Here is a 27,770-nt window from a genome sequence, read left to right on the forward strand (position 1 = left end):
GCGGGCAGGTGCGCCCTTCCCCTGCTGCCGTGAGTGGGGACAGCTAATGGCTCACAGCTGCACCCGTCCTTAGAGATCTGACCTCAGCTGATAGGAGACTCCTCTTCTGGAAGGCAACACCTTCCCCCTGGAGTTGGCCTGCAACCCATTCACATGCTGGTAAACCCCTTCTCCAGGGAAAAAGAGAATAGAGCCGTGATTTGCAGCACTTGCCAATATCTATGGTGTAAATACTCCCACTGCATCCAGCTCTAAGCTACCATGTAAAAATAAACAATACGTTGCTTAGGGGATATAGACATATGCCACACACACACACACACACACACACACACATACACACTACTAAGAAGAGAAAGGAATGATAAACACAGAATTCTCTGAAGTGGTTACCCCGGCAGGAGCAGGAGAGGGCTGTCCAAGAGGGGCGAAGGGGGAGCCTCAATGATATTGATAGAATTCTGTTTCTGAAACTGGGTGGTGAATACCTGGCTGTTTTTTTTCATCGTCTTTACAGTGTTATATATTTTCTTTTGCATGAATGAAATGTTTCATGACAAAAAACAAGTCTAAGGAAGCTTTTTAAGCTTTGAGATTTTTTTTTTAACTGACACACAATGGGGGTTCATAGCTCTTTGTGGAGACCAAGGAGGTGGCTCAGCGGGTCTCCTGGCTCCCCTGCACTTGCCTGCTGGGTATGATGACAAAGTCCACCCTTCTAATGAGTTCTGGTGGAGGAGGAACATGGCCTGGGGAAGGAGATTTTCCTTTCCCTCAGGACAGGCAGGAAGAGGAGGTGGATGAGGGGCTGTCCACAGAGCTGTCTCGTCCAGCGCTCCCTCCTGCCAAGGACCCAGGAGAATGCCGCCTGCCACTCACCCAAAGCCAGGCTGTTCCCACTGTCTGATCCACGGCATTTAGGGCCTTAATCAATAGTCATGTAGCTATGCCCCAGGCACTCGCCAGGCCCAGGCACTCTGCTTCCACTGGATGGCGGTGAGCTCAGGGACCCTCCACATCCCGCATTATCATCTCCACTTTCCAAGGGCGGAAGTGCAAGACCTAATGGGTCCGAACTTGACCGAGGCCCCACACCTGGTGAGAAGTGGAGACACAGCTTCTGCCAGGACAGATGGGGCCTGCAGCCCATGCTCTGGCCATCACACAGGGCTACCCGCTTGTTGGTGCCAGAGCTGCTAGGCAGGCTCATGGCCGTGTCGCCCCAGATTCCTTTCCCCTGAGCCTTCCTGGCCTGAGGTTCCCCTTCTGCTCACAGCTTCTGCCGGGGTCCCAGCTGGGGAGGGGGAGATGAAAGGTCTGGCCCAGACCTGGGACCCAGGGTCTCTTACTGTCTCAACATGGTGTTGGGGGGTGGCTCCTGCAGGTTCCTTCAGCAAGCCCACAGGCCCGGCTGCTCACCTTGTCCTCTATTGCGGGAGACGCACACAGCCTTGGACAGTAAGCCCTGATTTCCCATTATACAGATAGTGAAACTGAGGCTGCAGGCAGGTAAATTGCTGCTGGTCCTGGGCCCTTTGGAGGCTCTCACAGCACAGGTCCTCAGTGTCTAGGCTACTTTGCTTCATCCAGAAGCCAGTGCAGTGAGGAAGGAGAGGCCACACCATGGATAAGGGTGTGACAGGCCTTGGAGGAGAAGGGAGGTGCAGGCATCAGGACCGAAGGCTGACTGGGAGGAGAGCCTCAAGGAGTGAGGCTGGGAAGCTCCCACCCCACAGGTGCACACCTCTGAGGGCATCAGAGGAGTTCAGGACGCCATATGAGATGAGGCCTGGGTGGTGCCAGAGGGACAGCAGCAAGGGGGGCCCCCAGCAGGAGAGGCCGTGGTGGGCAGAAGGGGTGTGCATGCCCCAAGGACGGCAGCAAAAGCAGCTGTGTCCGGGGCTCCCCAACCTCACCACAGGTCCCGCCTTGCAGCCATGAGCAAAGCTCCGAGGGAAAGCAGCAGGTGGCTAGGAGAGCACACCCGGAGCTAGGGACAACTGAGTTTGATCCCTGAGTTCAATCCCTGGCTCAGCCACCGGCCAGCTGTATGACCTTAGTAGCTAAACATGTGTATATCACAGCTTCATCAATGTCAAGCTGGGGCAAAATAATAACCTTTCTCCCACCACCCACCCACCATCCTCCTACCATCCCCTCTCCATCCTCCTACCATCCCCCCTCCATCCTCCCCATCATCCCCCCATCTCCCCACCATCCCCCCACCAACCAACCACCAATCTCATGGCCTTCTGTAGGGGCCGATGCTATGAGCTCTTCACAACGCGTGGGTGGCTGGAATCAGTGGGTGCTCAATGAACCCCATCACGGATGAAGACAGTGGTGATAGGGCACAGGGCAGGGTCAGGCTCTGCCTCTCAGTCCCTGGGTGGTCACTAGGACCAGTAACTTGGGCAGGTCCTGCAGTCCTTGGTCTTCCTGCTACTCACCCACCTCCCTCCCAGGCACTGTGGGTGCTAGAGGTGAGTGGGTGCACCTCCCTGAGGCCCCAGGCTGCTGAGCCAGGAGACCCAGGGTCAGGCTTCAAAGGGAGGAAGGACATGTGCCCTCAGCTATGGGTGGGTTGTATGCCACGTGCTGGGCACTGTCCAGCTGGCGCACCGAGCACCCAGCTCATGAAAGGGTCCGGGTCGTGGCCCTCATCGTGCAGCAGCCATTGGCAGGTGCATTGTGCCTTGTTTCCTGCCTTTCTCCTGTCCACAGGCTGTACTGTCTAAGTCCTCTCTGAGGCCTGGCGCCCCAGCTAGGTGTGGTCCAGGAAGCTAGCATGGCTGGGAGACCAAAACACCCAGAGACGGGCCAGAGGCTCAGGCCTGGAAGGACCCTGAGAAGGCAGGGCCCCTCGCCAAGGGGGTGCAACAAGGGGGTCTGGAACCCAAGAGAGGTGGGTGACCTAAGGGGGGTGGTGACAGCATGAGGTCACAGGGGTCATCAAGTGCTAGTTAAGCAGGGTCAGCAGGGTTGGGAGGATGCACCTTTGGGCAGGGTCCTGTTACTTGAGTAGGGTCCTGGCTGAGTTCAACTGCTCCAGCTTCTCCTAACTAGCTGTCTGCTATAGGGGCTGTGGTCGCCAGCATAGGCACACGCTGGGACAGACCTCAGGGTTTCCTGCTCAGTCCCCTCTGGGGCTACCCCCAGGACCCCAGGGCCTGGATCTGAGAGCCATCTATCCAGGAGGAGAAGCCACCAGAGTTAGCACACCCCTGTGTCCTGGGCCACTCTGCCTCTGCATCCCACACCCCGCCCCTGCATCCCCCACCCCTAAGCCTCAGGCTAAGCCATCCCTGAAGGCTGCCAGACGCGAGAGCCACTCCCCAGCGTCCACCAGCGGCTCAGTTTCCCATCAGGGTCCGGAAGTATTGATTCTCTTAATTGGTTGCCCATAGGGAACCAAAGAATAAAACCAGGCAAAGCAAAATAAAGCATTCTTTTTCGTTTTCCAGAAGTGTGATCAGCAAAGCCTCATGGTTCTCCTACAAGGCCCCAGGCACCAGCCACCCACCCCCAATGGAGGGAAGAGGCAGTGGTGGGCCCTAGGCCAAGCCTTTTAGCTGGGGCATCTGATACCCTTTCAGACCGAGCCTCTCCAGGCTCGGTCCAGGCTTACCACTGGTACCCCTCAGCAGCAGGCAGATGCACCCCCACCCCCACCCAGCCCTGCAACCCTCCCAGCCAAGCCAGGGAGGGCCTGAGGATTTCATTATGAGCTCAGATTATCATCAAGGACAAGGGGGAGTGATGGGGAAGTTACAAGCTCTCCTTTTAATAATGAATCCCATTTCCTCTTGCAGTTGGTTTTCTTGCAACAGATGCTGTTGCAGAAAATGGAACAAAGTAGAAAAGATAAAAAGGCAAGTCATTAACTTGGCCAAAAAGCCTTCCCAGCAGATGTTGGGGATAGCGGGGCAGGGTGCCCACAGCCTGCCCACCGCACCCTCGCCTGGCCCGGCTGCCCAGCTGCCGCGGCAGGGACCCATATGTTCTCAGGATTCACGGCTTGGCTCGGTGTTGGAAAGCACAGAGCCACCCTCCTGCTGTTCAATAACTGATGACCATTTTTCTCCAATTAAACTGAAATTGAAGGATCCTCAGACGTAGACATCCAAGGGAAATAATTAGTGCTTAAAATGTTAATTGTGCTCAGATATGCCTGTGCTGTGGCGGCAGCTTGCCAGTGAGCAGGCATAGGTAGGTCACCTTCTGCCCTCAAGCGGCCCCCACCAGGCAGGCTGGTCTCCCCAGGGACCCCAGTGTGGGCAGCCCAAGGCCAAGACCCTGGCAGCTTTTCTGGTGGTGGACACTAGCTTAATGATAGTGAGATGTTCTGTGAACCCCCCAGCCTCCTGCCTGACTGGTCCACCATCCCCGGGCACTGGCAGGCAGCATCAGAGAGTGGTTACAGCAAGGACATGGAATCAGACAGCTCGGGCCTGGACCCCCCGCTCTGCCAGCCTACCTGGGCAGCAATGTGAATGAGGGTGACCCGCTTAACCTCTGTGAGACTCAGTGAGTGCCGTCATGCCAAACAGGGATAGTAAAACCTATCCTGCTGAAACCCCCCGGGAGTGGGATCATTTCTCTGTCCACCCTTTAACACCCCTCAGCATGGGGCCTGCAGCACCAGCTCCCAAATGAACGATGACAGAATGAGTGTTTTCCCTCCAGCGGCGCCAGGAGGGGTCAGGGATCGGGGTGGCATCATGGTGTGTCCCCCTTCTGGGCAGCGGAGGGGCCCTGCTTGGCCAGCGATTCAGAGCCCACCAACCCTGCGCCTAGGATTGGATGAGATTTTCTGCCCAGGGCTTGGAGTGAGATTTGCTGCCACAGCTGCCTGAGCCCCAGGACGATGGGGAGGCTCCGTCTAGAGGGTATTGGACGCCCCAGCTGCCTGAGCCTGGGAGCCCTGGGATGAAGTGGGGGCTGCCCATGCCAACCGCAGTTCCCCCAACCTGCCCGCCGCCTAGGAGGAAGCACCGCCCCCTGCCCAGGGAGAGGAATTCACTCCCACAGGGATTCTCCTGCTCATTACTCGACCCACGCGTGAGCTGGGCTTCGCTCTCTGCCGAGATGACACGTCTAAGAGGCTTAGTCTTCTTTGTGCTGTGGATCCTGAGGAAATCCACTTAGATATTCTGTGTTCCCTGATCTGCCACATAATAAGATTCCTTTATCTCTTGTTGTCATGGGAAGTATATATTAACTGATTAATATTAATGTCTTGGCCGATTAATATTCATATCTGAACCGACTCGTATTTCACAGGCAACAATACTGAAGAGCGCGGCAGAGCCCAGACAGCTGTCGGTTTTAGGCGGTTCCCAGGGGAGTCACGGAAGTCGCATCTGACCCTTCTCGCCGCCCCACATTATGGACACCCTGTCATTAGCGGTGTCTGTCAGGGCTGGCATGCAAGTGTGTTTGGACTCTGATTGTGGCAATTAAAATCCTTGCCATCCAAGACAGCATATTTTATCATTTAAATAGCATTTTACATTATCCTAACATATTTTCCCAGTAACATTGTTAAATTAGGTGATAAAAGGTTATTTTTGCTTCTGAAGTTGAAATACGTTACCATTATTCCTTATCTGCCTGGAATTAGAAAGGTTTCAGAATTAGTGTTCCAATGGTTTCATTATCAAAATTTACCAGACTTTATAAAACAAACAACATTTTTTTTGCCCTTTTGTTCAACAAAGGTGGGCAAAGGCTTTGTCTTTTGACATTGGAGATTGCTTTCGGCGTTCAGTGGAGAAAGAAGCCACAGCCCTCTCTGCAGCCACGGGGGTGCACTGGGGGCTGGGGGAAGGCTCGTTTGCATTTGAATTGGAGCCACCACTGTCACCTGTGCCACTGCGTGGGCATCAGAGGCCACACAGGTCAGGGAGGTCACTCTTGCCTGTGGGGACGGCACAGCCAGAGGCTGCACCTTCACCAGGGGGAGCGGCCAGGAGCCTGCCTATGTAGCCTGCATGTAGCTTCTCCATCTCCACCCATGTCTCCCTCCAGCACCCCTTTCCAGCCCCAGCCCTTTCTAGGCCCCATCTCCAATCTTTTCGTCAGGACCTCTAACACCACCATCTACCTATTATCCTCCCATCATCTTACCACCATCTATCCACCATCTCCCCACCAACTTCCCACTTTCCCCCTACCAACCACCCACCTTCCTCCCACCACCCACCCTCTGTCCTCCCACCACCCACCCACCATCCTCCTACCATCCCCCCTCCATCCCCCACCATCCCCCATCTCCTCACCACCCACCTGCCATCCCCTAACCATCCCCCACCAACCTCACACTATCCCCCCTCTGTTCCCCCACCATCCCCCACCAACCTCCTACCATCCCCCACCAACCTCCCACCATCCCCCCACCACCCTCCATCCCCCAACATCCCCCACCAACCACCCACCATCCCCCCACCACCCACCATCCTCCTACCATCCCCCTCCATCCCCCACCATCCCCCATCTCCTCACCACCCACCTGCCATCCCCTAACCATCCCCCACCAACCTCACACTATCCCCCCTCTGTTCCCCCACCATCCCCCACCAACCTCCCACCATCCCCCCACCACCCTCCATCCCCCAACATCCCCCACCAACCACCCACCATCCCCCCACCACCCACCATCCTCCTACCATCCCCCCTCCATCCCCCACCATCACCCATCTCCTCACCACCCACCTGCCATCCCCTAACCATCCCCCACCAACCTCACACTATCCCCCCTCTGTTCCTCCACCATCCCCCACCAACCTCCCACCATCCCCCCACCACCCTCCATCCCCCAACATCCCCCACCAACCACCCACCATCCCCCCACCACCCTCCGTCCCCCAACATCCCCCACCAACCACCCACCATCCCCCCACCACCCACCATCCTCCCACCATCCCCCTCCATCCCCCACTGTCCCCCATCTCCTCACCACCCACCTGCCATCCCCTAACCATCCCCCACCAACCTCACACTATCCCCCCTCTGTTCCCCACCATCCCCCACCAACCTCCCACCATCCCCCCACCACCCTCCATCCCCCAACATCCCCCACCAACCACCCACCATCCCCCCACCACCCACCATCCTCCTACCATCCCCCTCCATCCCCCACCATCCCCCATCTCCTCACCACCCACCTGCCATCCCCCCACCATCCCCCACCAACCACCCACCATCCCCCCACCACCCACCATCCTCCTACCATCCCCCTCCATCCCCCACCATCCCCCATCTCCTCACCACCCACCTGCCATCCCCCCACCATCCCCCACCAACCACCCACCATCCCCCCACCACCCACCATCCTCCTACCATCCCCCTCCATCCCCCACCATCCCCCATCTCCTCACCACCCACCTGCCATCCCCCCACCATCCCCCACCAACCACCCACCATCCCCCCACCACCCACCATCCTCCTACCATCCCCCTCCATCCCCCACCATCCCCCATCTCCTCACCACCCACCTGCCATCCCCCCACCATCCCCCACCAACCACCCACCATCCCCCCACCACCCACCATCCTCCTACCATCCCCCTCCATCCCCCACCATCCCCCATCTCCTCACCACCCACCTGCCATCCCCCCACCATCCCCCACCAACCACCCACCATCCCCACACCACCCACACACCATCCTCCTACCATCCCAACACCACCCACCCACCATCCCCCCACTAACCACCCACCATCCCCCACCAACCTCCCACCATCCCCACACCAACCACCCACCATCCCCCCACCACCCACCATCCTCCTACCATTACCCCTCCATCCCCCACCATCCCCCATCCCCTCACCATCCCCCACCAACCTCCCACCATCCCCACACCAACCACCCACCATCCTCCTACCATCCCCCCTCCATCCCCCACCATCCCCTCACCACCCACCATCCCCCCACCATCCACCCTCCTCCTACCATCCCCCCTCCATCCCCCACCATCCCCCCATCTCCTCACCATCCCCTCTCCACCCCCCACCATCCCCTAACAACCTCCCACCATCCCCACACCATCCCCCACCATCCATATACCATCCCCACACCATCTCCCCACTACCCTCTGTGTACCATCCTACCTGCCATCAGTGTGCCCCCCGTGTGCATCTCCCCATCATCAGTGCATCACATCTGACATGGAAGACACCCTTGTGTGGTACAAACCCCCTCCTCACTCACACTTGGCAGTCAAGTGTGCCATGAGCCGGGCCTGGGGCCTCATACCTGCTAATGGACTGCTTTATCCCCACACCTGGCATCCCCAAGTCACCCTGGTCCATGACCTCTTATGAGCAAACCGTCCTTGCTACAGCACTCTAGGCTGCGGGGTTCTTCCGAGAACACATTTCTCTCTAGAAGAAGCACACCAGGCAGGATAAGGGACTGTTCTGCTGGGATCAGGGGACCTTGCCGTGCATCTTAACCCTATGCCTGCTCTCGTCCCCTTTCCCTCTGCTTTTGGTTTGATCCAAGGACACGATCGACTTTACCAAAGAGGAGGCTCATCCTCTCCCAGACTTCCAACCAGGACGGAGCTTTAGCTGGACTGGTGGGAACAGTCCAGGGTGCTGTGTGGCAGCCCCTCGAGTGTTTGCCCACCTGCACGCCAGCTCCAGCCTCTGCCACATCTCACAGGGACAACTGTCCCAGATGTCAGAGGCAGGAGTGACAGCCTTTCAGATAGACCAGCTAAGAACAGAGCTGGGAGAGCAAGGCTACCAGTTTCCTCCTGAGCCCAGGCTGGGGTCTACGCAAATCTGTTGTGGATGTGAACCCTGAGGTTGATTGCAGAGGATGTGAACCTCTGAGATCCTGCTCTGCAGGGCCAGGTCTTGATGGAAAAGGATCCCTTTCTGCTGAGCACCTGAGTGAGAGATGCCGGCTCAGGGGCACCTGTCTGCAGCCTGATCCTCCTTCTTCCAAGCAGCTCAGCTCTGCAGAACCATCCTAGCCTGGCCCATCCTTGAGTCTCTCACTTGCTGATGCAGCAGGGCTAAAGGCTGGAAATGACATTCTCAGGATGCCCACCACCTATGTACCCCCCAGGGGCTCAGGATGGTGCCTTCCTGTGGACTTCTGGATTTCCAAAATCCCTGCTGTCTGCAACCACAGATTTTCACAGAAGCCTCTGGCACTGGAAACCTTCTGATGCCCCTGTCAAAGCTCCTACCGCCTGACACACCTGTGCTGTGCTCACCCTGCTACATACTCCCTGTTACACAGCAGCCCTTCATTGTGTAATCAACTCCCAGACAAACAGAAAACATGCTAGCAGCCGTTGTAAGCATCCCCCATGTGATTTATTGCCATCATCACCATATTTTGTTTGGAGCTGTAATCCTCCAGACATAAATCAAGTCATTAGAAGGAATGACGTTTAATCCTGTAGAAGATGCTGTGGTGGGCTGAGCAGCAGTGAATCACCTCTCACTGTGAATCACCTCTCACCCTGCTAGTGAATCATTCATTCTAGAAAACACAGCCCTCCACACACCTACGTGGCCCGCTCCTCATCCCCACCACGCACAGGCGTTAAAGACGGAAGGCACAAGCCAGGCTTCTTTGTTTCCTGGAATAGCACTTTTCACAACCGCAAAGAGGTTCCCAAAACACATGCCCGGTGCTCCAGACTGGAGCCTTAATTCCTCCGGAAATGCATGCAGCCTGGGAGGGCTGCCTCCGTGTCCGTGGTGGGCTGTCTTCGTCCCAAGAGCAGCTGCGCTGGTTGGACTTCAAAGGAAGCAGGAAAACAGCTCAGATGTCTTCTTTAGCTCTCCTTTCACGGTGACCCCAGCCGCCCTACTAACAGCCATTAAATGGTAGCACATTCCGTTTGCAAAGCTGGCGGGTCTAATTGCAGGGCCTTTGGTGGAGATGTGCAGGCAGGGGCTAAGCAGAGACTTTGAGGCCTTGAAAGGGGAATTCAGGGACCTCAGGCACTGTCTTCCAGGAGCCCAGTAAGCTCCTCCACCCCCACCCAGGCAAACACCGGCTTCCAGTTCCCTGCAAATGGCGCCTCTTGGAGCAAGGAGACACCCCCAAAATGCTGGAGAGTGAAGAACGGGAAGGGGGTTGGGTCTTGGCTGATGGATTGCCTTAGAAGACTTCATGTTATTGAATAACGTGAATACTGTGAATACTCCAAGTATGCATGAAGATCTTGAAAATCACAACTATTTCCAGTGTTTACATCTACTTAATATTCTTGTGCTCAGAGCTAACGAGGCTGGCATTAGGCGGTGACGTGGGCCTGTTTGAAGGATGCTGGAAGTCGCGGGGCTGGGTTGCGTGGTGTGTGTCTGGGCTGCCTCCCAAACCGAGGTATGTGGCCCAGATCTGGCTAATGGACAGTTTCACCCAAGCTCTGTCCTGTTTCCAGCTGAGAGCTGCTACCTGCAGGTGCTACTCGAGTCTGTCTCTGGTTCACCATAAGCCAAGGTTGGGTCTTCTCCCCCAAGGGCTCCTCCATTCCCTGAGACCTCCCTGTCTGGGGGTCCTGGCAGCATGCTGTGGGGGGAGTCCTCCAGACATTTCCCTCACCCTCACCCCTCATACCCCTGACTCACCAAACCCTTTAGCCCTCTGGCTTTGTTGTTCTGCAAAATCCAACATTTCCTTTTCCTACCCCCGCCCAACCTTCCTAAGTTCAGATGTCCCCACTCCTCACCTCCATCATAAGGTAAGAACCTGAATTTGTTTTCCCACTTCCTTTTGGGCCTCACTCTTCTCCAAGTTCCCCAGTCACCTCCAGAATGACTTCTGAACATGCAGCCCTTGGGAGTCTCTCCGCCCTCCCCACTTTCCCCAACCCTGCAGTCAGCACCCCAGGGCTCTGGAGGCTGTACAGGTATGAGATGCAAAGGGCCTGTGGTTTAGGTGTGAGTGTGGTGTGGGGGTGTGGAGCCAGCCCCATCTGGCATGGCTGTGAGGGAGCAGTGGAAGACAGGCTGTCTGTGCTCCAATGATGGTCTGGGGCCCCCCTGGCCAGCCTACATGGCCCTGTAGGGGCTCCTGCTGCTACAGGGTGCTGGGCTGGGCAGAGGAAGAGCTGGCCATTCAGGATGGGCGCAGTGGCTCATGCCTGTAATCCCAGCACTTTGGGAGGCCCAGGCAGGTGGAATGCTTGAGCCCATGAGTTCAAGACCAGCCTGGGCAACATGGTGAAACCCCGTCTCTACTGAAAACACAAAAATTAGCCAGGCATCGTGGTGCACGCCTGCTACTCTGGAGGCTGAAGCATGAGAATCGCTTGAACCTGGAGGTGGAGGTTGCAGTGAGCCAAAACCATGCCACTGCATTCCAGCCTGGGCAACAGAGTGAGACTCGGTCTCAAAAAAAGAAAAAAAAAGCTGGCTGTTCAGAAGGGAGCAGAAAGGGGCTCTTGGACAGGTATCCAGGGGAGGTGATGTCCCCACAGCCAGCCACTGACAAGCCCAAGATTGGCATCCATACTCAGGTTTGGTGTCTTTTTTTAAGAGATGGGATCTCACTATGTTGCCCAGACTCAACATGGGAGCTCAAACTCCTGGGCTTAAGCAATCCTCCTGCCCCAGCCTCCCTAGTAGCTGGGATTCCATATGTGCACCACCACGCCAGTATTATGCTCAAGTTTGACCCCTCAAAGAAGCTGGTGTAATCCACAGGCCAGAGCCTTCCAGAGCTGCTTTTGCCCTAGCCCTTGGCTGTACCTGACTCCAGGTTCAAGGCCCCGCCCTGGGAGATTCACCCCGGCTCTGAAATGTAGACTGCAGCTATCCAGACCCTCGGCAGGGAAGAGCCGGACTGACGGCCAGAGCCCCTGAGTGCTCCAGGCAGTCCCTGGACTTGTCCTTGCAATCTATGAATTGCCAGAGTCTCTGTTCTGTTCTGGTGGTGTGGGGCCGGGGGAGGGGGGGCCCGGCACACAGGATGACCCCTCATCTGCAGCTGCCCCTCAGTGTTCCCTGAGATGCCGGAGAGAAGACACTGGAGACGTCGGTGTAGGGGTGGGGGTGGGCCTGGAACTGTAGCTGCCCATTCACTGTGCTTGAGTCAGGGCCGTCACCCAGACTCCAGGACCCCTGTGGGTACAGTCAGTGACCATCAGTGCTCAGCTATCTGGGAGCTCTTCCAAGGATCAGAGCACCCATCCCTGAGCCCCTAGGTAGCCCTTTTCAGTCTGGAGCCCCACTCTCCCCAGGGTGTCTGCAGTGCCCCCCTCAGGCCAGAGCGGCCTGCAGCGGGGGGCACTACAAAGAAGCATCACTTAAGACAGATTCAATTTTGTGGCTCTTTAGGGTATCACAACAACAGCTGTGACAGGCTTGACAGCTCCAGGCCAGCTCAGTAATTGACGTGGCAGCCAGAACAATGCATCCCAAGGCCAGCTGGAGCTGGACCGATCATTATCTTGCAGCTGGGCCACCGTGGTAATGAGGCTGCCCTCCTGGCTGCCTGACTCCATTCCAGGGTGAAGAAGGATGTGCTGCCCACGTCTGCCCCTGGAGGGCCTGTCTCAGGGCTGGGCCAGTGGGTAGGGGGCACTTTTCCTGTAAACAGGCATGTGTTAGCGCATTCTTGCGCTGCTATAAATAAATACCTGAGACTGGGCAATTTATAAAGAAAAGAGGTTTCATTGGCTCATGGCTCTGCAGGCTGGACAGGAAGTGTGGCCCCAGCATCCACTCGGTTTCTGGGGGGGTGGGGGGCTCAAAGAGCTTTTACTTATGGCAGCAGGCAAGCGAGAGTGTGCGTGTCACCTGGTGAAAGCAGGAACAATGGGTGAGACTTGGGGGCAGCCGGTGCCACACTTTACAACAACCAGATCTCATGAGAATTCATTCACTATTACAGGGATGGCACCAAGCCATGAAGGATCCCTCCATGAGCCAAACACCCCCCACCAGGACCCACCCCCAACACTGGGGATCACACTTCAACATGAGATTTGGGCGGGGACAAATGTCCAAACTACATCAAGACAACCCATTTATGGGGCCACCCCAGCCTCGGGCTCCAGCCTGACTCACTTGCTTCTATTTGCTGGTAACCCCACAATGGGAATTCACCATTATTTAGACCACATGAGGTGCCTTCCTGCAGAGCTGGCTGGAGAGTGGCCACCACATGCCATGTCAGCCAGACAAGAGGAGGCATTGACATCCATCCCGTTTGACCCACCAGGCGTGGTGCTGTGTGGCCACGGCTGCTCAGAGCCCAGGGTGGGATCCCGGTGGGCCCAGAGAAGGGCAGCCTCCAGGCCCAGGCCCGCTGCCTCTACCCCTCTTACCTGAGAAGTGCTGGTATCATGCCCCCACTGGCCCAGAAGAGCCACAGGTGGCTGAATGAGCTCCCACAGGCACGTCTGCCCCCGCACCTCTGACAAGCCACCCCTGATCCCCTAATTCCCTCTCCTCCAACTGCCCTCTGGATGTCTGCACTTGGGAAACCTGTAGTCAGGTCTCCTCAAAGTCAACAGGGATCTGTCCTCCTGTGCAGGGAATAGCATCAGCATTCACCACTGCTAAAGCCAGAAGCCAGCGTCTCCCTCTGCAGTCAGCCAGTCCCAGGTCCTGCTGATGTAGTGGCGAGTTCAGGCCAACTTGTCCTGGCCCCTAAGGGCCCAGCCCCACGTGACATCAGTAGTTTGAAATCTGCCATGATGGGATTTCAGACCACGGAAATCAGCAAACGCTGCAAACCAGGCTGCTCCCTGCTCCCACCCCATCACCCAGAGAGCCAGGTGTTCAACATTTCCCAGCACACCCCCATCTCCTGAAATGTTCTTCAACTCTCCCTCCACTGTTTCATCATCCCCTGGGTCCAGGCCTCAAGAGTCTTCTGCCTGGATAGTGACAGCAATCCCCTGACCAACCTTTCTCTGTGTCTTTGACTCCATCCCAGAACAGTCCTTAAATTCAAAATAACTCCACACCCTAAAGCTCTTTGAGACTCTCCTGGGCCTTAGGAGGTAAGGTCTAGTGCCTTTGCATAGCTGTAAAGCCTCTTTCTTGCCAGCCAGCCATCATAGGTGCTCTTCCTTCCCTCCCTCCCTCCCTCCCTCCCTCCCTCTCTCTCTCTCTTTCTTTCTTTCTCTTTCTTTCTTTCCCTTTCCTCCCCTCCCTCCCTCCCTCCCTTCCTTCCTTCCCTCCTTCCTTCCTTCCTCCCTTCCTCCCTTCTTCCTTCCTTTCTTTTTTCTTTTCTTTTGAGACAGGGTCTCACTCTGTCACTCAGGCTGGAGTGCAGTGGTGCAATCTTAGCTCACTGCAGCCTCTAACGCTTGGACTCAACTGATCCTCCCACCTTAGCCTTCTGAGCAGCTGGGACTACAGGTGCCCATCACTGTGCCCAGCCTAATTTTTTCATTTTTTTAGAGATGGGGTCTCACTATGTTGTCCAGGCTGGTCTCAAACTTCTGGCCTCAAGTAATCCATCCGTCTTGGCCTCCCAAGCACTGGGATTAAAGGTGTAAACCACTGTACCTGGCCCTGCCTTTTCTTGACACCCTTCAGGCTCTGGACCCATCCCTTCATCCCAGGAGCCTTGCTTTCATGGTGGAAGGCCATGAAGCTCTGCCAGAAATGTCCTCATTATCCTCAGGTGCCAATTTATTGTCACGATCTTCAGGAGCTGTCACCTGCAACACTGAGCTAGCTAACATGTCAACTGTCCCACATTGCCTGCAATGTCCTCCATGGCTGCCATCACACATGGAGTTGCTGGCCAGTGCCTCTCCTCCTTGCTAGACTGGAAGCTCCATGAGGGCAGGGGCCACACTGTCCCATTCCTGGTTAAGACACTGTCATCAGTACCTAAGATGCTACTGGCCCATATAGGTGCTCCCTCAGTGTGAAGTGAATGGATACATGGTGGCAGATGGCAGGACTGTTCCGCGTGGTGTGCTGCAAAGTGGAGGCCAGCCAGTTGGTCTTGCTGTCAACATCCCACATGGGAAGCAGAGACAGGGCAAGCCAGGGAGTGACACAGGATTGTGAGATAGGGCCACGCAGTTCATTCTTTCTCATTTGCAGCAGCATCCACTAGCTCTGGCTTGTTCTTCCAGGCCCACATGTGTTGAAGGAAGACATGCAGCCAGGCACGGTGGCTCATGCCTGTAATCCCACCACTTTGGGAGGCTGATGCAGGAGGATCGCTTGAGGCCAGGAGTTGCTGGGCAACATAGTGAGACCTTGCCTCTATGATTTTTTTTTTTTTTTTTGAGACAGAGTCTCACTCTGTCGTCTAGGCTGGAGTGCAGTGGCACAATCTCAGCTCACCGCAACCTCCATCTCCCAGGTTCAAGCAAGTCTCATGCCTCAGCCTCCTGAGTAGCTGGGATTACAGGTCTCCACCACCACACTGGCTAAGTTTTGTATTTACTTAGTGGAGACGAGATGTCATCATGTTGGCCAGGCTGGTCTTGAACTGCTGACCTCAGGTGATACACCCTCCTCAGCCTCCCAAAGTGCTGGGATTACAGGCATGAGCCAGCATGCCTGGCCAAAATATACATACATATATATTTTTTTTTCATTAGCTGGGCTTGGCGGTGCACACCTGTAGTCCCAGCTACTTGGGAGGCTGAAGTGGGAGGATCACTTGAGCCCAGGAGTTCAGGGTTATAGTGAGCCATGACCACGGCACTCCAGCATGGGCAACAGAGTGAGACACTGTCTCAAAAAAGAAAGGAAGGAAGCAAGTGGGGGAGGGAGAGAGGGAAAGGATACATAAAGGAAAGAAGAGGCATGATCTGCTGTAAGTCATGTGCTGTGGACTCCTAGAAACCACACAGGGATGTGCACACAACCACACACTCCCCACCCAGGGCATGCTACATCACACATACAGGAAGCAGGCACCTGTGCAGCACAAATGTGTGCTGTGGTGCGTTTCCTCAGCATGCCTGGTGTGACTGACCATAGGACATGCACACCTGATCCCATGTGACATGCACACGTCTAAGGGTGATACAGTGGGTGGCGCGGGTGTGCTGGGGTCACACACACCCTGAACACTGTAGAGGTCACTGCGGGCTCTGACTAAGGGATTCTGAGAAGCAGGAGCTGAGGATCCCTCCCTGTAGACAGGCAGGGCACCAGCTCAGGACTCCCCTTCCCAACCCACTCAGTGATGGGCAGATGGGTAGATGTGGTGCAGGCAGGACAGCTGTTGGGCTTGTAGACTGGCTAACCGGCTGACTGGCTGACTGACAGGCAGCTCTGATGCTCGACTCTCTGACAGCTCCAAGGGAATTCACGGCCAAGGCTGAGCTGACAGGAACCACCCAGTTGAATCGTGGATCCTAATCACGAAGGCGACGGAACAGAATCACTAAACAAAACAAGTGCGGTCAGAGCCGTCAGGCGCTCATCTGCCCGAGACAGGAAGATGCTGGCTCTGCTCCTCTGCGGATGCACCCCAGCGTCGCTGCGCTAGGGGCAGGAGCTGGGCTGCGGGAGATTCAGCCCCTGCAAAGGGAACCAGGTGATCAGCATGCCAGGAGCAGCTGGCTTTCAACCAGTGGGCTCTGGCTCTGCCTGGCTTCGTGCCCCATTTCGTGTGCACATTTGTGGATTTGCAAGATGAATATGTTTGGCACATTTTACCAATAAATTTTTAGCCCGTTTTACCAATGAAACAGGTTCAGCAAGGTCAAGGCACTTGTCCAAGGTCACACAGTAGTGGGTGTGTGCGCTCTTAGTTTTCTCTTTTTTTTTTGAGACGGAGCCTTGCTCTGTCGCCCAGGCTGGAGTGCAGTGGCACGATCTCGGCTCACTGCAACCTCTAACCTCCACCTCCCGGGTTCAAGTGATTCTCCTGCCTCAGCCTCCAGAGTAGCTGAGATTACAGGCGCCCACCATCATGCCTGGCTAATTTTTGTATTTTTAGTATAGACAGGGTTTCACCATGTTGGCCAAGTTCCTGACCTCAGATGATCTGCCTGCCTCAGTCTCCCAAAGTGCTGGAATTACAGGTGTGAGCCACCGTGCCTGGCTTGTCTTCTAATTTTTGATGTGCTAAGCCTGCATTAAAAACTACAACTCCACGTGGACCCTCCAGGGTGGTCCTCCGCGTGGTCCTCTGAGGGAGGGAGTAAGCCTTTGCTCTGGTCTGAGTTGACTGTGACTGAGTTTGATCATCTCAGAGCCTAGGGGAAGAAGCCCCCCACCCCGAGGCCGAAGCCGGAGGACAGAGGCCAATGCATGACCAGTCCGATGCAGCTCTCTGGCGTGTCTGGCCTGACTGCTGCCTCCCCTCGAGGTCCACACTCTGACCACAGAGCTGTCATCAGGGCCCAGGAACAGCCAGCACCTGTGCCAGGGCAGCCCTGCCACCTGGAACCCCACGTACCTGTCCCGTGTCCTAGGGAAGCAGGTGGCCGTGACTGTGACAGAGGCTGGTCTCCAGGCTGTGCCCTGGGGACCCAGCAGAGAATGTAAGAAGTTGGATTTTCCCATGAACACAGGTGAGAATTGAAGCCCTTGTGTGAGGCTGTTTTCCGGGCGAATTCTGTGCCCAGGAGTCCAGGCTGCCCGCTCATTGCTGCATGTGTTGAAACTTCAGTTTTGCATCTAATTTGCATATGAAGAGCCTGCCCCAGATGGAGGATGCAGTTCACAATGAGGCAGTCAGAGGCCCATGGGGACAATGTGCCCCTCAGCCCTGGGCCAGCAGAGACCTCACAAGGGCAGAGCCTGAACCGGTGGGAGAGGAGCCAGAGAAGGTGTGGCCCAGTCCCAAAGCAGGCCCCCGCCTGGCGTACTGTGGATGGCCCCGGCCTGGCATACTGTGGATGGCCCCGGCCTGGTGTACTGTGGATGGTGAAAGGAGCTGGCAGAGCCAGGCTTCATGGCCACCCAGCCAGGGCTGGGGGTGGACAGACTCCTCCAGTGGGATTGCCCCCGTCTACATCTAGCCAGGGGGCTGGCACCTGCTGCCCAGATGCGCGGGCCCTTCCCAGCTGGGAGGCTCCAGCCAGAACCCTGGGCCCAGCTTCTGGGAAGCCCCATACCCTTCCTCCTGTCCGAGGCCAGCTCTCAGTCCAGAAAGCACCAGCCTTTCCGCAGGCATTGATGGGCATAGTGCCAGAATGACACAGACGGACACGACACAGGCCCTGCCCCTAACACACTGAGAACCAACAACCCTTCACTACCGATCAGCAAGCGACCTAAACCAGCAGACGAGCTATTTCTTCACCTCCTTCAGGCTATCCTGCCCTGTCTTCAGAACATCCAGCTGGGCGTGGTGGCTCACGGCTGTAATTCCAGCACTTTGCGAGGCCGAAGTGGGAGGATCATTTGAGCCCAGGAGTTCAAGACTGCAGTGAGCCAGGATTATGCCACTGCACTCCAGCCTGGGTGACTGAGCAAGACCTTGTCTCTTCAAACAACAAACAAAAAAACACTCTTAAAGCTCCGTGAGATCACATGAATCCCTGTCTGTACTGGGTCAAATTGGGTGCCCGCCCCACCCTCAAAAAATGCTCGATCCCAGCTCCCTGTGCTTGTAAACTGTGACCTTGTAGGGTCTTTGCAGATGTAATCAAGTTGAGGCCACTAGAGTGGGCCCTTTTTAAAAACATTTTATTTCCATAGGTTTCTGGGGAACAGGTGGTGTTTGGTTACATGAGTAAGTTCTTTAGTTAGTGGTGATTGGTGAGATTTTGATGTACCCATAGCTGGAGCAGTGCACACTGCACACAATTTGTAGTTTTTTATCCTTCACCCGCTTCCCACCCTTTCTCCGAGTTCCCAAAATCCACTGTATCATTCCTATGCCTTCGCATCCTCATAGCTCAGCTCCCATTTATGAATGAGAACATACAATGTTTGGTTTTCCATTCCTGAGTTATTTCACTTAGAATAATAGTCTCCAGTCTCACCCAGGTGGCTGCGAATGCCATTAATTCATTCCTTTTTATGGCTAAGTACTATTCCATCACATATATGTATATATATATATATATATCAGAGTTTCTTTATCCACTCGTTGATTGATGGGCATTTGGGTTGGTTGAGTGGGCCCTATTTTAATATGACTGGTGTCCTTAGAAGAAGAGGAGAAGAGACACACGTGTGCAACAGCCGTGTGAAGACGAAGCAGAGATTGATCTTCTGTTGTTGCAAGCCAAGGAACGCCTGGGCTGTTGAAAGCTGGAAGAGTTGAGGAAGCATCAACCCCCACCCAAGAGGCAGTGGAAGGAATATGGCCCTGCCGGCACCTTCATTTTGGACATCTAGCCTTTGGAACTGTGAGAGAACACATTTTTGTCATTTTAAGCCCCCCAGTTTGGGATACTTTGTTACAGCAGCTGCAGGAACAAACCAAGGCACCTCCCATGATGGTTAATTATATACGTCACCTTGCCTAGGCCGTGGTGCCGCAGGGTTTAGACAAACGCCAGTCTTTGTGTCTGTGTGTGTGTGTGTGTGTGTGTGTGAGACAGAGAGAGAGAGAGAGAGAGAGAGAGAGACGGAGTCTCACTCTGTTGCCAGGTTAGAGTGCAGTGGCGCGATCTCGGCTCACTGCAGCCTCCACCTCCTGGGTTTAAGCAATTCTCCTGCCTCAGCCTTTTGAGTAACTGGGATTACGGGCACACGCCACCATGCCCAGCTAATTTTTATGTTTTTAGTAGAGATGGGGTTTCACCATGTTGGCCAGGATGGTCTTGATCTCTTGTGGTCTCGCGATCCACCCGCCTTAGCCTCCAAAGTGCTGGGATTACAGGTGTAAGCCACCGCGCCTGGCCGGGGATGCATTTTTTTAGATGTGATTTGCTATAAAATGTGTAGCCTTTGAGTAGAGGAAGTGACCTTCCACAATGTGGGTGGGCTTCATCCAATTAGTTGTAGGCCTGAAGAGAAAAGAGTGAAGCTCCCCAAGTAGGAGGGAGTCTCGGACTGCCTTCCCATGCAAGCTGCAGCACCAGGTCTTCCCTGGGTCTCCAGCCTGCTGGCAGATTTTAGACTGCCAGCCCCCAGAATCACATAAGCCAGTTTCTTAAAATCAACCCCCCTCGCTCTCTCCTCCCTCTCTCTCTCCCCCCCTTCCTTCTCCTCTCCTTTCCTCCTTCTCTCCTCTCCCTATCTCGCTTCCCTGTCTCCTTCTCCCCTCCTACCCCTCTACCTCTCCCTTCCCTCTCTCTTTCTCTCCGTCTCTTTCCCGCCTCCATGTATATCACCTGTGGGCTCTCTGTCTCTCTGATAACCCTAACTAGCACGCGCCCCCCACCCCCATTCAGAACCCTCCATACTTCCCATGGAGTGGAGCCTGGCATTTCCCTCGGGCCTCTCTCCCCCGAACCGCCCACCTTCTCTCCTGCCAGCACCCTGCACTTGGGGCAGGCCATCTGTAGCTCAGCACTGCACCGTGAGGTCAGGTGCGTGACCAGCCATGGGGCTGCCCCAGGGCTCAGAGGCCTTTCTTGTGTGCACCTTAGGTGTGGGAGCCACTTCTTCCTAATGGGGGCGTGGAAGCAGCAGGGCAGAGGCCGGCAGCCTGGGCTGTCCGGGACAACAGTGTTCATCCCACCAGATGTCACTGTAAGGAGTCCAGGTGGAGCCGAAGCTCAGAATCCGCGTACTGCACGTGCGGAGGACCAAGATGCAGTCGGGACCTTGCCTTCAGGGAACTCCCCGCCCCCAGTCGGGCCAGCCTGAGTCAAGAGAAGCAGCCAAAAGCCCTGGAGGCTCCCTGGCCTGTTGGGCAATGGAAGTGGACATGGAGTGGACAGCGCCAATGGGTGTGGGGCAACCTGCCAGCAGACTCAGCCACCAGAAGCCCCAGGCACATGGAAACGCGGCCACACAAACGGCTCCACCAGGAAATCCCAAAAGACCAAGAAGCACGACTGAAACTCCACCACAGACAGGGACCTGGGACTGGCATGGCCGCTCCTGCCCTCCTTCCCCAGTTCTCTCCCATGCCTGTCCCTCTGCAGATTTGACTCCTTAAGGACTGTCGCAGTGATGGGAGTGGCGGGACCCTCCCATCATCGCCCATCAGGGCTCGGGGCTGGGACATGAGCAGCCAATGCAGCCATCACTCTCCCAAGAGTTTATCTGGGGCTGGGGGAGGCCAAGGGCTCATTTGAGGCACTTGGGTCCTGTCCTCACCTGTCAGTGCTGCCTGTCTACAGGGCCTGACCAAAAGGCTGCTCCCCAGTTACCACCCTCCATGGCTCCTGGGCAGCGGGGATTGGGGCTTTTGTGTGGCACCCTGCAGGTCTTCCTCCTGTGAGCCTAGAGAGGAGCGGGCAAGAGACTCTTCTCCTTGGGCATGCTGGTATAGCACCCTCCCCAACTCTGCCCCAAACCCAGGCCTGATGACTAAGAAACTGGTCTCACACACTCATCAGCCTCTGCCTCTCCTCAATCAGGAGGCTTTTCAGCTAAACGCTGAGAACTTCAGCCAGTGAAGAGTTCACACCATGGAACACATTTGGCAGTGCCCATAACTCATGCCTTGTTTATTCTCACCGATGCTCTTATCATAGCACATGTGTTCCAGCCACTCCACGCATGTCATCTGTCCAGAAAGAGAAAGTGCTTGTTTATTTCTTACTGTGAGGGGGAATGGAGCTCTCTTACAGACTGTGAATGTTATATTGAGAGGAGAAGAGAGGTAACTCAAGACACCGAAAGTGGGGTGTGCGTGGTTGGTCTTGGATTCTGTCACAGGGGTGGAGGTGGGGAGGCAGGGAAGGTGCGTGGCAGCATTGGTGGCGTTGGATGGAAGAGGAGGTGGGTTGTGGCTGGAGTTGCTCTGCAAGGCCACTGATGTTATCTAGATTGTATGTTTTATTTGGGGGCTGGAGAGGGGCTGGAGGTGGTTATACTGAGGCCAAAACTCCTTCCCACCCATAAGTGCCCCCCATGGCACTGGTACCACTGACCCCTGGTGGCAAACCTTCCTCATCCTCATGAGCCCTTAGCTGTCCTTCCCTGAGTGCTCATGGAGCTGTCCAGGGTCCTGACGTGCAGCCCACTTGGGGATGTGCAGACCCCTGCCCCAGGATACCTAAAGTTTCTCCTGGTTTTCACTTGCCCAGAGCCAGCAGTGGTCTTTGCTTCAGCCTTTATCTGACTGGTGCATGGAAGAGCAGTTTTCTTCCTAGTGGGGACGCTAGGCTCATGGCAAAGGGGAGGTCCCTTTAGATTTCCTTCATTATGTTTCTTCTTTATTCGAAAGTGAACTTGTAGCCAGGTATGGTGGCTCGCACCTATAATTCCAGCCCTTTGGGAGGCCGAGGCAGGAGGATTGCTTGAGACCAGGTGTTTGAGACCAGCCTGGGCAACATAGCAAGACCCCATCTCTATTTCTAAAATAAATGTAATTTTTTTTTCTTTTTCTTTATTTTATTTTATTTTTTTTGACACAAGTCTCACTCTGTTGCTCAGGCTGTAGTGCAGTGGTGTGATCTCAGCTCACTGCAATCTCTGCCTCCTGGGTTCAAGTAATTTTCATGTCTCAGCCTACTGAGTAGCTGGGATAACAGGCATGCACTACCACACCCAGCTAATTTTTCTGTATTTTAAGTAGAGATGGGGTTTCACTATATTGGCGAGGCTAGTCTCAAACTCCTGGACTCAAGTGATCAGCCCACCTCAGCCTCCCAAGTGCTGGGATGACAGGCATGAGCCACCGTGCCCAGCAGTAAATTTTCAAAAATGTTAAAGTGAGCTTGTGGGGATAGGTCTAATCTTTGCCCGATAAGCTGCCATAAGTCTAAGGGTTGGGAATAGCTTATGGCAAACTCAGGCTCTACTTAAGATGTTACTGATCTCTCTTATTCTCTACAAGGCAATTTTTCCTTTCAAAGGAGGAAGTTGCAGGCAGGTTGGCTTTATGGACACATGTAAACAGGAAATCAGGAGACTTGCCCAGCCCCAGGCTTTGTCTAGAGGGAACTATTCCTCTAGTTCATGCCAAGGGCTCTAGCTCAGCGAGCATTAGAGTGAGACAGCCCCAGAAGCTTAGGCTCAGAGTCCAGAGGTCCAGGAGACAGTGTCCCCCTGTCCAGTCCTCACAGGTAAAATGGAACAAGACCACAGCCCACTGCCCTCCGAGGCCGTGGGGACAGTGCCAGTGGGAGGTCATGGCCTTAGGGGCTGCAACCTCAACAAGCACATGGCCTTTCATCTTCCCCCCGACTGGCAGGATCCCTTTTGGAAGTGGCTTCTCAGCCCCACTCTTGGCCAAATCTGGCATGACTCATTTGCTCCAGAAAAGGAATATATAAGCACCGTCACACCTTGACGAGATGACAGGAGTGACAAGCAGAGTGATTTCCCATATCTGAGACTCTGAGGAGGAGAGGTGGTTTAGCAAAGCCAGCTGCCATAACCAGAAGAAAATAATTAAGGAAATCTGGCAGAGTAGAGGAAAACCAAGTGGTGCAGCAGGTCCCTTCTAGTGAAGGGAGCTGTCATCATCGGCTGTGGGAGAGAAAGGAGCTCTGGAAACTCATGCTGGGACAGCTGCAGTAATGATGGGATGGGGAAGAGGAGGGGGTGGCTCTCAAGGAGGGAAATAGACTCTGGGGATGGCGAGGGGTGGCAATGAACAGCTCGATTCTAAAGACTCCTTTCTCAGGCCAGGCACCTGCTACTTACACCCCATACCCTGAGTGGTGCAGCCAGGTCTACTTGGAGCTTCCCCTCAGTCTCCAGGGAAGAGTCTAGAAGGCCTATTTCAAAGATCCCCCACATGCACACATGTGCACATAAGCTTGGGAGTGCCCAGGAAGATGTGGACGCTCTGCCCTTGCCCAGGGGAGAGCATACCCTTGTTCCAAGCCCAAAGGGACAAGCGGAAGAAAGATGAAATTTGTCCCAGTTCTGCCTGCATTTCTGCCTCTCTTGGGACTTGATGAAGGTTCAGGCAAGCTCAGGGAATTCAGGCTGTCCATCCCAGGGCTGACCTTGCATCCCCTTCCTGACCTGCTAATGACTGAAGGAGATGTGCAGGCACAGCCTCAGCCTTAGACTGTCTGGGGCATGGCAGTGGCTGAGTCTGTAAAACTGGAACCCATGGAGAAATCCACAGAATCTCTGGCTCAGGGAAGACCTGGATATCCCTTCCCCAGCTGGGCTCCTGCCACTGGACCTCTGCCCAGGACATGGAGACAGCCAGGAAAGTGGTGGGACACTGGAACCCCCCTCCCGCAGGCAGCAGCCAGGATTTGCTCAGGTGTGGTCAGGCACAGTGCCCTGGCACACCAGCCAGAAGATCCAGCTCTCTCCTTAAGGGATAGCTGGCTCTGATGGTGACCATGGCTTTTGGCAGAGCCTCAGGACGAAAATGTCCACCCACATGGTACCAGAACAGAAAGAGCCCCTGATTCCTCGGTGGCCAGGTAGGGACTGGGGAAGGAGGCTCCAGCTTCTAAATAGATTCCCCCAAAAGGGAATCTCCTTGTCCTCCTGCGACTTTCCCCCAAAGCAGACCAAACAAGGTATGACACAGAATATTCTGCTCTGGCCAAAGGTTCACCTCACCAGAGCTTGTTTCTTAGGTGACCCCAGCCCAGGCATGGGCCTCCTTGGTGGGCAGAGGGGGCGTTCCAGAGCATGGCCATTGATGCACTGGTCTCTCTCTGTCTTCCTGAGGTCATCAGTAAGTTAACGCTGGACAATTACCCTCTACCTGGGTGCTGCTTAGGGCTTTGGGGGAGACCAGGGCGAGCAAGATATGCTCAGCTCACCCCAGAACTCCAGAGCCAGCCGAGAAGGCCAGGATCACAAAGCAAATGCCCAGGTTAGGGAACTTCCTGGAGCAAGAGGAGAAGAAGCATGTTCCATTCCTAGGCCTGGTGTGTGGAAAGGTGTGGGTGTGAATATGTCATATTCCAAGCATGGAGAATCCATAGTGGCCAGAACTGGGGCACGGCTGATGGGGTGTGGAGAGAGGGTGGATCGAGCTTTCTGAAGGGTCCTTTCCCTGTGACTTAATGACATGGTGGGGTGCAGGAGGAGGCCTGTGAGAGTCCTGGCTGCTCCACAGGGCAGGTGTGTGGGTACACCTGGGCACACCTGGGCAGGGTGCCTTTCCAGACCTTGTAGGTCACATCAGGAGGCAGGCGTGATGCAAAGAAGAGAGACTCAGCTGCGAGCCAGTGGGACCACATGTTTGCTGCGTCCCCATTTTCTACATGGGTAGGGGATGGAGGGGCTCCAGCACTGAGCCATGCCCTAAGCTGCCTTTCCCTAGAGCTTACCCCAAGATCCGTCCAGCCTGGATGTCCACAGCCAGCAGCCCATAAGCAGTTCCCTGGGAGCCACGTGGCAGATCCGCTGCTAATACTGTCCTCTCCTCTGTTTGCTTTTCAGGAATAAAGTTCAACATCAGGCCAAGGCAGCCCCACCAGGTAAGTTCTGAGAGTCAGATAAATCTCAGTGCACACAGCTCCTGGGAAACTGGGGAGGGCTGGGAAGAAAATTAGGAGCTCACGTTGAATCCATTCTTGGAAAGAAAAATGTGTCCAGCCTTTCCCAGGAGCCTTGAGAACAAAGCCCAGGGCTCTGAACCCATGAATTTCTCTTCCTTGTTAGAAGGCTTCTTTGCACGGTGCTAATAGAGGCCGTAAATCTGAGCCTGCCTGCAGGCCACCTATTCCCGCCACCCTCGCCCAGCCCAGGTTCCTGGGAGGACCTCGCCATCTTGTGGCCGAAATGACACTTGCACTTCAGCGGGAGGGAGGCCTTTGGGTGCCGGGCCAGGGCTCAGACCAGAGGGGTCTCACCTACAGGGTCAGCCTGTCTCCCTCACCTGAGAGGGATAGGAACCCCAGCCGTGGTGATGAGAGTCTGACCTGTGTGGCCCTCAGTGCCCAGCTGTCCTTTCTACTCAGATAACCACTTCTCTTCTTGCCCCAGGACTTCCCACCAGGCGGCTCCCAGGATGGTGACTTGAAGGAACCCACAGAGAGGGTCACTCGGGACTTATCCAGTGGGGCCCCGAGGGGCCGCAACCTGCCAGCGCCTGACCAGCCTCAACCCCCGCTGCAGAGGGGGACTCGTCTGCGGCTCCGCCAGCGCCGTCGCCGTCTGCTCATCAAGAAAATGCCAGCTGCGGCGACCATCCCGGCCAACAGCTCGGACGCGCCCTTCATCCGGCCGGGACCCGGGACGCTGGATGGCCGCTGGGTCAGCCTGCACCGGAGCCAGCAGGAGCGCAAGCGGGTGATGCAGGAGGCCTGCACCAAGTACCGGGCGAGCAGCAGCCGCCGGGCCGTCACGCCCCGCCACGTGTCTCGTATCTTCGTGGAGGACCGTCACCGCGTGCTTTACTGCGAGGTGCCCAAGGCCGGCTGCTCCAATTGGAAGCGGGTGCTCATGGTGCTGGCTGGCCTGGCCTCGTCCACTGCTGACATCCAGCACAACACCGTCCACTATGGCAGCGCCCTCAAGCGCCTGGACACCTTCGACCGCCAGGGTATCTTGCACCGTCTCAGCACCTACACCAAGATGCTCTTTGTCCGCGAGCCCTTCGAGAGGCTGGTGTCCGCCTTCCGAGACAAGTTCGAGCACCCCAACAGCTACTATCACCCGGTCTTTGGCAAGGCCATCCTGGCCCGGTACCGCGCCAATGCCTCTCGGGAGGCCCTGCGGACGGGCTCTGGGGTGCGTTTTCCCGAGTTCGTCCAGTACCTGCTGGACGTGCACCGGCCCGTGGGGATGGACATTCACTGGGACCATGTCAGCCGGCTCTGCAGCCCCTGCCTCATCGACTACGATTTCGTAGGCAAGTTCGAGAGCATGGAGGACGATGCCAACTTCTTCCTGAGCCTCATCCGCGCGCCGCGGAACCTGACCTTCCCCCGGTTCAAGGACCGGCACTCGCAGGAGGCGCGGACCACAGCGAGGATCGCCCACCAGTACTTCGCCCAACTCTCGGCCCTGCAACGGCAGCGCACCTACGACTTCTACTACATGGATTACCTGATGTTCAACTACTCCAAGCCCTTTGCAGATCTGTACTGAGGGGCGCCGCAGCTGACCGGGGCCGCCCTGCCCCTGTCACTCACCTGTGCTCCCGGGCATCCTCCTGTCCCTGGCTCCTCATCCCGGGAGCAACAGGGCTCTGAGGACGTGAGAAGCCACCGCTGTGGGAGGCAGCAGGCCCTGGGTGGGGGGCAGAGGCGCCCAGCCTTGGATGGGGACCCCAGGCCCTGGCGTGTACCTGTTTCCTCATTCCTTGGCTGAGGGAGAGGCTGAGAACTGGGCAGACACCCCGGGAGCTCAGCCAACAGTTTCGATGAGCAGGGAAGTCTGAGGCCCAGAGGATGGGGGCCCCAGCAGTAAGGGATGTCCCGCACTCCCTTAGCCATTGCCTTGGACCAAACCACGTGGTTTGCAGCTTTTCTACGAGCCAGGGGGGAGGTTTCCTTGGATTAAGGTTCCAAATAAAGCACATGGTTTCCAGAGCAGCGTTGTGTACTCTGTGGTGGTGTGGGAGCACGTGGACCCTGGGCTGGGCTTTCTGGGGCTCTTTCTGCCTTCCCGGGGCAGCTTGAGCCAGCTGCTGCAGGCCCCACTGCAGAGAAGTCCAGTTCAGGAGCAGCTTCCTGGGAGGAGAGCACAGAGGACCCAGCGGCTCTCAGCCAGGACCTGCAGGGGTCTGAGGCTAGGTCCCAGTCAACTGGGGTGCTTCTGTCTCAGTCCTGGCACATTAATCCTGAAAGGAAAAGATAGGCCTGTTCCTATGGGGGCCTCCTGGGGTGTCTTCTTATCAGTGCACCTTGCAGGGGCCTCTGGG

General features: G+C 55.8%; 1 protein-coding gene across 3 annotated transcripts in view; it reads left to right on the forward strand.

The window, feature by feature from the left end:
- The window catches only part of CHST8 (carbohydrate sulfotransferase 8), a 153,921-nt gene extending 126,480 nt beyond the window's left edge, over window positions 1-27,441 (forward strand). For all 3 annotated transcript variants that reach the window (XM_063657511.1, XM_054464237.2, XM_054464238.2), the window contains 2 exons: window positions 25,343-25,380; window positions 25,889-27,441. In XM_063657511.1, the coding sequence (XP_063513581.1) occupies window positions 25,343-25,380; window positions 25,889-26,995 (1,145 nt within the window). In that variant the 3' untranslated portion in view covers window positions 26,996-27,441. The remainder of the gene's footprint in view (window positions 1-25,342; window positions 25,381-25,888) is intronic.
- The last annotated feature ends 329 nt before the right edge of the window (window positions 27,442-27,770 follow it).

Source organism: Pongo pygmaeus, chromosome 20 (assembly GCF_028885625.2).
Source record: "Pongo pygmaeus isolate AG05252 chromosome 20, NHGRI_mPonPyg2-v2.0_pri, whole genome shotgun sequence".
Lineage (NCBI taxonomy): Eukaryota > Metazoa > Chordata > Mammalia > Primates > Hominidae > Pongo > Pongo pygmaeus.